The 11,026-nt window shown below is 38.1% G+C and overlaps 1 protein-coding gene across 2 annotated transcripts; it reads right to left on the reverse strand.

Moving 5' to 3' along the window:
• Nucleotides 1-264: 264 nt before the first annotated feature.
• Nucleotides 265-4,492, reverse strand: LOC135247524 (homeobox protein SIX3-like). Of its 2 annotated transcripts, XM_064321063.1 has the most exons (3): nt 4,158-4,492; nt 3,387-4,050; nt 265-1,944 (listed from the first exon to the last, which is right to left on the reverse strand). In XM_064321063.1, the coding sequence occupies exons 2-3, from the start codon at nt 3,950-3,952 to the stop codon at nt 1,791-1,793; spliced, it is 720 nt and encodes a 239-aa protein (XP_064177133.1). In that variant the 5' UTR covers nt 3,953-4,050; nt 4,158-4,492; the 3' UTR covers nt 265-1,790. The 2 variants fall into 2 exon arrangements, with proteins under 2 accessions (XP_064177133.1, XP_064177132.1); XM_064321062.1 differs by having other exon boundaries at nt 3,387-4,492.
• Nucleotides 4,493-11,026: the final 6,534 nt, after the last annotated feature.

An 11,026-nucleotide genomic window follows, 5' to 3' on the forward strand; every position in this document is an offset into this window, starting at 1 on the left:
ACTCATATCCCTACAAGAAAGATGCATTAGTAATTGATTGTGGTTAATAACAATAAAAGGGGGATAATTGATATAAATGTAATACGTTTTGTATTTTTTTTTTTTCATTTTGGATGAGGAAAGCTGCTTTTGTTTCTTTCTTAACACCTAGGTAAGCTTTTACAAAGCAAATAGCCTACTGTACATACCAATCTATTGTGTGCTTATTATAAATGCCTGTGGCCAGGGAACTGTTTCTTTTCCATTAATCACATGAAGCATCCAGAAGCTTAACACATTTAATATTAAACTAACACTGAACTAACTTAAAAAGTCCAACATATTGATAAGTACAACTTTCTTTTACAAATGTTAAACACCATTTAAAATGCCCAAGGTCCCCCCAAAAGTAAACATGTAGATGGTTTTTCATCTAGTGTCCCATCTCTAATCTCCAAATCTGAAGCCCTCTCCATGACTTGAGTAACAACCCCCTTGTTTTGTCTGTAGATGGCCTTCTGTAGACAACAGCAAAAAAAATAAAAAATTTAAAAAAACCAAACATGTTTTTTTATAGGCGTAACTCGACATTGTTACATTTACTGTATACAGACGGGGACATTATGTTTTTTGGTCACCGGGCAAACAATTTCCTCTAAAATTGACTCAGAAAACCATACGGACTTTTTCAGGACAAAAAACTACTTAAATGATGTATTATTTGATTTATTGTAGATACAGTAATTCCTTAGAGCCTATCCAAAACGGACTTCCGAAACAGATGTTTACTTACAGTACCTTGCTTTTTTAATATATTTGCCAGGTTGACAAATTGCACTGTTCTTTTGGCACATGATAGAGGAGTGAATTATTTGTGTAAAATCCTGAAATGGCTACTGTAGCAGCAGTGTACAAAAAGTTTTTGATTGAATATGCCTATAAACAGGTTTTAAATTGTTCTTTCCTATTCTTCTGATTCAAACCCATGTCATCCAGAGGAACAGAGGCGATGAACTTCACCATGGGGCACTGTGGTCAGGGCGGGGATCCACGATGATTAGTCTCTTAAATGGCTTGGTCATTCATCGGAAAGCATACAGGGGAGACCCGGATTAAACAATAACAAGCACCTTACATAAACTATTTTGATGTAGAATTATATTAATTTTATTTTGCATAAATATGACCGATTACATTATCACAAATCCAGATTTAAATATTAAAGGATTCTAAATCACTTAAACTTTTGACACACTAGGACATCAGGCTGAAGTGAAGCAGGAGGTGAATAATAACAATATTGTGTCCAACCATACACACGAATATTACAGACATAACTGGTATTCTTGAAGACTGAGAATTAATTGCATCATTTCAACGAAAAAACAAATCTGTAACCGTACCGTATTCCCTACACGTAGCCTACGCACGACAGAAGCGTGACAAAAGGGATTTCCTCATGATTGTCCGATGACAGTATCAAACAACAACAAACAAAACACATCATTGCATCCTGCCGAGTCCCATCGCCACTTGAAAGTGAAATAGATGTCTGAGATGGCGTTCTGCAAGCCTCTACTCTCTCCTTTCGGCGGTCCTTATATAAACTGTTTCACTTTTTTCTGAATAAATTCATGCAGAAAAGGGGTAGGAAAACAGGAGGGTCCACTGAATGCGCTCGAAACACTATTTCCCCCCCTCTCTCTCCTTTTAATCATTCTAATGGGTCCTTTCATAATCCCGGGTTTAACGTTTTTTTAATTTTTTTTTTTTTTCAAGTAGTTTCCCTTGTAAATATTTCTCCTTTTGTATTATATGTCAAATTCCGAGTCACTGGATGCTATGGAGATAATGGAGGTCCCCGTTTCGATTCGGTCCATCATATTCAAGATGCTAGTGGATGGTGAACCGCATGGCTCCGAAAGAGATCGCACCCCATTTTGTCCAATTCCATGGTGTTGCAACCTGGAAGAAACAAGACGTGAGGATAAAACAGATACCACGACATAGCGCATTCCCTCCGCATAACTTGTTCCTCTCACTCTGCTTTATTCACCAGACCAGACCTACCAGCATTAGCCAACTGAGTTGTTTTGTGCTAATTTACACAAATAACTACCGAAATTGCCCTAAAAATGTAATTTAAAAAAGAAAAAATTCAGCATTCCCGCCAGGTCTTCTGGATGTTTTTGTATTTATTCAGTGAGGTTTCCGATAAAAGTCAAATTAAATACTTTTTTTTAAAGCGAAACGTGTCATGATTGAACCTATACAGTAATTATATAGTACTTCTTACTATTGACTGTGAATGATCCACCTGCACTTTGTTTCATGTTTCATTTTCACATTGTAGGCTACAAATTCTACAGTTTGACATTAAAAACTTCAGAAGTTGTTTTAAAATAGAGAGTGTACGTTTTGTCAATAGTGTATTGTTTTTCTTAAACTGAAAACGTTTTTGTCAATACGACACCAGTGTCAAAACAATTGGGTTGCACGGGACAAAATAAATGTCACCTATGCGATACGGTGAAAGGGGAAAACACAATGTTGTTTCCAGTTCAAAAGGTATGCTGCATTAAGAGCTCTGTCCCGACTATTTAAAACAGAGTGGTAGAAAATGAAAATAAACGGACAATAGACATATAGGCCTACTTTAAAATTATTAATAAAAGGCATGTTAAATGCGTTAACATTTAAACAAAACGAGTGTTTTGAATCCAACAATTCCTTTAAAAATCATATTTTTGATTAATGTATTCGTAATAAATTAAAATAATAATCAGCTATAAGCATACAAAATAAAATTTGAAGACATACATATACCTTTCATTCAATAATATATTGGAAAATAGATAAATTAATGCTTCCTTTTAAGATAAGTAGGCCTATAAGATGTTTTTTTCTTATTTTTTTCCACCATGTAGCCTAATAGCTATGTATACATATATAAATGTATGCATAGCTATTACAAAACTAGGCAGAATTTGGGCTACACTTGTGAACAAGGAATGCAATAACTCTTGTAGGCTATGGGACTTTTTCTGTTGTATTTTCCTTTGTGAATAATGTTTTCAAAATAGTTAGCTAGTAATATAATAACCGTGTTTCGATTGTATCTCTCCTGGAAAGTATTCACAAGCATATGTAAATAAAAAACATGCGCAAACAAAGTGGAGGTTACATTATGCTTTTGTGATTTCTCCATTCTGTATTTATTTTTAGGCTTAGGCGTGGACACAGATCTGTAAGCAATTGTTCCACGTATACAACGAAAAAAGAACGTTACACTGAGCTCTTTGTAAGCTGACTTCAATCATTTACTGTTTTGTTCACATTTTCTTGCCTGTGCACCGTAGTATGGTGTCAACTATCGCCGAGCACCACTAAAACAAAATGCAGCTGACCTGTGTTTTGACGCCGCGGCTCTGTCCCTTTGCCTTCGGTTTTTAAACCAGTTCCCCACTTGCGTAGGTGTGAGGCCAGTCGCGCGTGCTAGTTCCCTTTTCTTACTTGGATTTGGGTAGGGGTCCTGGAGGTACCTTTCCCTTAAAAGGCCGCGTGTCCGCTCTTTGAAACAGTGGCTCTTCTGCTCGCCATCCCAGATGGTCCTGGGCAATGGAAACTTCTTCCGCACCCTGTACTTATCGACCGGTCCTAATGGGCGACCCCGCAGCTTCTCGGCCTCTAGATAGTGTGCTTCGAGCCACATAGCCTGCAGTTTTCCGTGTGAGTCCTTGGTGAACTTGTGGTGCTCCAAAATGTGATAGAGGTCCCTATAACTCCCTGCGTGAAAAGCAACCACGGCGCGAGCTCGCAGAATGGATTCGTGTTTGTTTATCGAGTCGAAAACCCCAGGCGCCACCGGCAGAGACCACAGGAACCGTCCCAGTCTCTCCACATCGCCGGTTTCTTCCAGTGTCTCGCAGACACTTGCTACCTGTTCCAGTGAGAAATTAAGACTGGGAAACATTGACAAGTCCTTTACTTCTTTTGGCGCAGGAGAGTTGTTCGCCAAGAGCAACCGGTGATCAGCGAAGTTTGAGAGAAGATGAGAGGAATAGGCTATACCTGTAAGGGGTGACAGAAAACCGCGGAATGAACAGAGTTGGTGAACAATCAGGTAGAAAAGAGGGGAAAGAAAACTGTTAAGCAGCTATCACCTTAATGACACTTACCTTTTCAAGATCCTCATCATTTCTAGATCGAGTGCACCCTTTAAATAATTGTGTTTCGTATTTGGAACCGTTTTCATGGTGCTACTGTATGGTTGTCCTGGCAACATTGCCAATCACTGTCAAGCGTGCCAATCACTGTCCAATACGTAGAAGCCTTAATTGTGCTGCGCGCTCTGGGGGTTATAACAAAGTCCGATCTTGTTTCTCGACACCGACTCACAGTAAATCAAACATGATGCGGGACAGTTTCTCAAAACCTATGAAAAATAAGAGAACAGGACGCTGTAAAGTAAACAAGACCCGTTAGTTCTTTAGAAGGCATTTTGGGAGGGGAGACAATCTGAACGCTCTAAATGGGCTATGACGGAAAGATCTGCTGATTCGCCTATAACCTTGATTTTTTGCACACAAAATCGACAAGAGCAGCACTTTGTCAAATCTGGGGCATGTTTGTGATAACAACACAGACGGAATGTGTCAATCCCGGAATATTAGAGCAGTCTTGTCCATGAAAAAAGAGCTGCAGCTCTTTTTTGCAATAAGCTCGCTACACCTATGTTGCCTATAAACGGTTAGATGTGCCATTATAACGAATGCTTCCGCAACATAATTGCTAACTTATAAAAGTAGAGTCATTGTCCGCGGTGAACCGAGATAAAAATTGTATCAATAAGAGATTGTATCAATAAATGCAAAGCATAAATTATCATTGTTGCGATTATTACCGGAATACTCTTCTCACAGCTAAATAATTTTGGCCATCGCATGGGTCCAAATTTTGCGGGCTTTGCTGGCAAGACATTAATGATGTTTTGGCTGGATCGACTTGAGGAAATAAAGATGCTGGCCCTAATATTAATATTATTCACGAAGATGTATTTATTTCCATTGTCCCATGGTTTTTTCGTTCAGAGCTAAATGCAATAGGCCTATTGGCTATTGAACATTAAAAAATAATTACTTAATCACATTATTCATATACAATCATGTAGCAATCCATCCTTTCTTAATATTAGCACTTCAGATTTACCATGCCTTTTAAATAAAAATATTTTTTTTAAAAATGGAGCAATCACAGATCCTTTACTTATAACCCAGGAGTGAGCATCTGTTTGAAATGCTGAAAATTCGTGTGTGCATTCTGGTCAGTGTAGTTTAATGACATATATGCTTTGGAAAGAAGCATTACATCAGTACAGATCTTTGTTTAGTTTTTTTAATTCAGCCTTGTTATTTCAGTTATATAGAAGTGATAAAATGATAAAAGCAAGTAAAACCTTTCATTGTTACATACATGCTTATAAAAAGACAGAGGTAGGCCTAATTGTTATATTGCTTAAAGCAGCTCTTAAGTGCAAATATTTCAAGATGTTAGCTTATTTGAAGGTGCTCCGCCTCCACAGCAAACATGAGAGCCAAATGTATATTTAAGGGTCCAGGAAACTGAAATCTGTGAATGTTTTAATACTTTTTTTTTTTTTTTGCATTCATAAATGGCCCAGAAATATTTTTTGATTGATTCTTGCACAAAAAAGACTGTGCCAAGATTATTTTGCTTCCTCCATAGGCTTAACTCCAAGTTTCCAGTGGGTGGGGTTGGCTGGGCACAATGCGCATCACTGAAACTTTAAGACCAGTGAAATCCTTTCTACTTGTAATATGTATACAGTATTATGCACTTGCCACTTGTGTGTGGGCAAGCAAAGTCAGAAATGCCTAAGCATTCTGCTTTCTCCGGAAGCAGAAAAACCAATACACCTTTTTCTTTTCCAAAACAACAAAGAGACCCAGAATAAATGGGTTTCATTTCTGGAGGGCCACAGGCTCTGCAATATTGCAATAACCCCAAAAGTTAATATTTGTTGTGCCCATTTTCATGAGGAGGATTTCACCAAGTATCTACTATAACATTGTAGCTTTGTTGAAAAGCTAGCACTTCTGCATGGTGCAGTGCCTTCCCTCCCTTCACCTCCCTCCCAACTATTGCTGCTAGTGACACTCGGGGTTGCAGCAGAACAGATGCGTGATGGTTTGATAATTATGACTACTCTTAGCTAGCCCTAATTAAATAGTTTTCAAGCTTAGATATGTGGACTCAAAGTCTTTCTTTATTCGGGTGTAATGCCCAAAGTCTGAGATTGCTGTCAAGTCTAATGTTAGTGTACAGTAACTCAGTGTTACAAAGTTATTGTAGCCTGGTTTATGTTGCTTTTTCATATTGTCTGGTAGTCTAATAATACAGACTTTCTAAATATTTGATTTTGTGAAAGTAAAATGTTTAGAAATGACTTTTTCTGATATTCAAATGCTAGTTGTACTATAGCATTAAGAGGAAAGCATCCCCTCATTTCATTTGTGTTATTTATTTTTGATTATTCACAGTAAAAATGAGCAGTGTAACTCTCCAATTGGGACCATAATATCTACTCTGTAAGAGTTGATTTAACATTTCACTGTGTTTGGCCTTTAAAAGGAGGGGGACATATAGTGATGTAATGCAAATATGATCAGAAAACCTCCATCAGAGCATGATGAACAGAAAAAGAGCCGCTTGTTAAATATATCTATACCAATAAATAAAAATATATATTCACATGGACACACAGTCCATTATCCAGGTAAGAGTCGATGATTGCTAATGGAAAATATAAACCAAGCTATAAAATGAATTTCAGTAGGGAAAATGTATTTTAACACTGGTCAACTGAAGTCTATGAACAACTATTTAAAATTTAAAATAGGCAATATATTTACAATAAGTATTTCAATGTGTGAATGTTTTTTTTTTTTATTATTAAATACTACTACTACTGATACTACTACCTCTACTACTACTATCACTAATAATAATAATAATTATTATTATTATAATAAACATACAAATTAAAATAAAAATCATAAATAATAATAAAATGACTATAATATAGTAAATAACTGTTAGGGCTTCTGAACACCATTGCCATCATACTGTACATATGGCATTAAATAAAAATATGTACTTGATTAATATAAAAATTAACTATCCCTTTAAATTTTAGAATCTTGAAAGCAAGCGAATTTCGACACAGGCATTTATATGTTTTTTTTTTTCCAAGAATCATTTAAAAATATTTGTCGGGCGTTTGTGGATGCAAGTATTAAAACAACACACCAGGAAAGAATTCACAGATTTCAGTTTCCTGGACCTCCTGAACATTCTACTATCCTGTTCTATCTAGAATCCTATTCATGAACACCAGTGTGAGTGATTGATGAAAAAATGTTAGCAAGATTTTACTATCATACATTCAGTGTAAATTAGCAACACAACTGATGCTAAGGAAATTAATGCAGAGAAACAACAGAAAACTGAGCAGTCTTGTGTAATGTCTGATAACCTCTTTTGGTTAATCGCTCTGTCAGAAAAATAACATTTTTCTAAATGAGTACTGTACTGAGGAATGAAACAGACACGGTTAACACTAACAGGGGAACAGAACAACCAATCAATTCCACAGCAAAACATTATTTTTAATCGTGTGCTATATAACACCCACCCACCAAGTACCACTATTATTTTTCATAACCTACTCTTCAAAAGGTTAATATTTTTAATTTGTGTATATTAATATGTGACTGAAAATCATATTAATATGTGACTGAAAGTGTTTTTTGAGGTAGTACAATGCCATTTGAAATTCCTAATTAGACATTGAACTGTACTTTTGGAAAGTGTCAATGGAACTCACTGAAAATGCTTGTGGCACATACATGCTGTACAACCTAATCACACATATTCAGTTTACAAAGGCAAGGACATTATGGAGAGAAAACTAAGAAGCAATGTAAGTGACAGTTAGATGGCTTGGAACTAAGTGCAACAACCGGGGGAAATGTGATCTCAATCTAAATGCATGAATCAGATGTGCAGCCAATTGCAAATCAAGTGTTCACAGATACCCATATATAGAGCATGTGCATTATGCAGACATCCAATTTGCCAACAGTATCTGATATGACAGGGTGCAAATGCATTCTGAGTGAAAACGTCTAGCTATCAAATGGCCCATGAACTTTCAATCCATGATTGATCAGATGGTCACAAACAGCCCCTGAGGCCGATTAGCATTAAATCTGACCATATATATAATCCCTCCCTCACAGTCTGCCTAATACTGGCTTAGGTGACTGTTCTCTCTTGATCATGTGACGGACATGCTGGAAAGACAGCTGCATATGCTCTGGTTCAACCCCTTACCACCACGAATGAACATATGAATGAACAAACATCTGAATGAATGCTGTAATGAATGAATGAACGGCCATCTTTAAAATCCTGTTTGAACCTGCTATATTCCACATGTGTGCTGAAAGCAAATCGATCTGGCAGCCTTCCCCCCAGTCTCGTCTGTCCCTGAAGTATGTGATTTGCTGTATCGCTGTGCAGCTGTGTATCTCTGTCAGTAAAGGGTTCTGGTATGAGTTCAAAGGGCCGTGGGAAGAATGAATGCTCGCCTTTTTCAGGTGTATGACAGCAGAAGAATTAAAGCAGACTCCAGGGAATCTCTGACTCTGGTTTCTTCAGCTTATTGTCATCCACTGAGGGAAAACCTATTTGTTTTAGTCCCTGACAAGACAAGCATTTTGTGCGCCAGGAGAAGAAAAAAAAAAAAACACAAAAAGGGGCACTGGTGTGAATAAAGGGGAAAATTCGAAATTGGGGTTTGTCATGGTTTCCTCACAGAGCAGATACTCACAGCACCAGCCCACAGCCACACAGCGAAACCTGAGGTAAGAGAGCCGATTTACACACCCGTTTGCCCCCATCTCGTCCATAGCCAAATTAACGCTCTCATTTTAGATTACTCTGCCCATTCTGTCAGGTGGTGCTAGCCCGAGGGAGAGGAAACCTAAAACAAGCCTGAATTCCTCCTTCTGAAACACAGGCTTGGGCCCCATATTTAGAAAGCATCTCAGAGTTCTGATCTCAGTTTAGCCATTAAATTCATAATGGGTAAGGTTAGGATATGCATTTCAGATATGAGAAAGGGAACCTGCTTCTACATGAACATTGTTACTCTGGGACATGTAAAAAATGAGCCCTTGATTCAATAGCCATTTGTCCTTAGACTCCCAATTACATACAACTGTCTATCCTTATAAATATGTTTGGAAAATACAGCAATCAGTTCAGGATTGATTCATTCTTGGACAAAAACTCAAGTTGCTAGGAACACCAGTCTTCCCTCTGGACCAAATATAAATACACTCTCAGAAATAAAGGTACAGTGGATGCACATTTTTGCTCTTGATTTTCCAAATGTACCCTGAACGTACAATAATGTTCTTTTTGTGTGCTAATAAGTAACTTTTACAAACAAAAACAATTACAAAAAAATTATGTATTGCTGACCAGCGGTACAGTTTATGTAACTATTGGGTACTACGCCACTTGACCCTTTTAAAGCATTTTTGTACCTTTTTTTCTGAGAGTGTATGATGTCCCAGCACCGTATCGGGGACACTCAATGGTAGAAATTCCAACATTTGGTCTTAAAAGCAAGGTGCTGCAGTAGTGGTAGAAAAAAATTAAAATCCCTACAAATGGGTAGAGGGACTTTTTCTGTATAACCCTGTTATTACATGCATATTATTTGCTTTACCAATATTTACTGTGTTGGAATTGGAGGAAATGGGGCATTTTGAATCAAACAGAACTGAATTCAGAGACGGGAATGTTGTGGTGTAAATGGTCTCTTTACACGGATTTGATCCCCCCTCACTGGGCGCAGGACAGCTCATTTAGCCATAGCTGGTAGGAAAAGACACCCGGGACTAATGGAGAGTGCAAAGGTTAATCACCATGGCCTGTTTAGCCCGTGAAGATCCACTAATTCCTCCAAAAGCAAATGACATGGTGTTATCTCCACTGCAGTTATTATAAAGGCCAGGGCAGGGGGCTTGAAGGCTTCAGGCTTTACTTATCAGTAGATACTCAGCAACGGCACAGTTCCAATGCACATTCAGTAAGCCTCGTTTTTACCTAATTTGGCTGACGAATTACTGCTCCTCCACCCTTGGACCCAGTCTACACCTTCAGGCACCACCCACGTACGTCTCTGTCTCACTCAACACATCCAGAAAATAACGGACCTCTTCTAATATTAAGATCACTGTAATGCCTGCAAAAAAACACAATTTGACTTGCCGTGGCCTAAATTTTGGTTTGCTTGTATGTTCTCTTGCGTACAGGAAATTCAAAAACATAAGAAAGAAAATGGAGGAAAAACATAGAAAACAGAGATAAGTCAATTAGCTTTCTTGTGTTCCTCAATTAATGTGAAAAAAGAATGGCCAGGTTTAAAAATACATTTAAAATTATACAATCTTTGAGGTGCCCTGCCAAAAAGCACACCAACCCCTTACGAACTTGCACCTGTGTGCGAGTCCTCGTGCATGTGCACACACTTACACATACATGTTCATAAACACACACACATATTCATTGCATGCACACAAATGCATAAACACACTCACACACACACATACACCCACATGCACACACACACACACACAGACGCACACACACAGGAGACTATGTAACAAACATATTCAGAAGGAACCTCGCTCCTAATTCTTAATAGGTGTCACAGAAGGACCACTGCTCGGGTCCTTCTGTGTCACCGTCAATGCTGAAAACATTGGGGCTCCGGAGGTAGACATTTTATTTTCTGAGCACTTGTGGCTCCATGTGTTTGCTTTTCCTTTTCACTTTCTTTTCCCTTAGGGGGAACACATCTCAAGCTGAGGGAATGTCTGAGGGCAGGCCCTGAGTGAGCCCATAATGAACCTCTTCACGGGAAACAGAAGACACAGAGAGAAAAGGGCGC

This window comes from Anguilla rostrata, chromosome 2 (genome assembly GCF_018555375.3).
Source record: "Anguilla rostrata isolate EN2019 chromosome 2, ASM1855537v3, whole genome shotgun sequence".
Taxonomy (NCBI): Eukaryota; Metazoa; Chordata; class Actinopteri; order Anguilliformes; family Anguillidae; genus Anguilla; species Anguilla rostrata.

Bases quoted from the DNA above. Each gene is read 5' to 3' on its own strand.
- LOC135247524 (XM_064321063.1), bottom strand. From the start codon at position 3,952: ATGTTTCCCAGTCTTAATTTCTCACTGGAACAGGTAGCAAGTGTCTGC. The intron at 1,945-3,386 runs GTCAGCTGCATT...TGTTTCTTCCAG, and splicing joins GCCGCGGCGTCAAAACACAG to GTTGCAACACCATGGAATTG.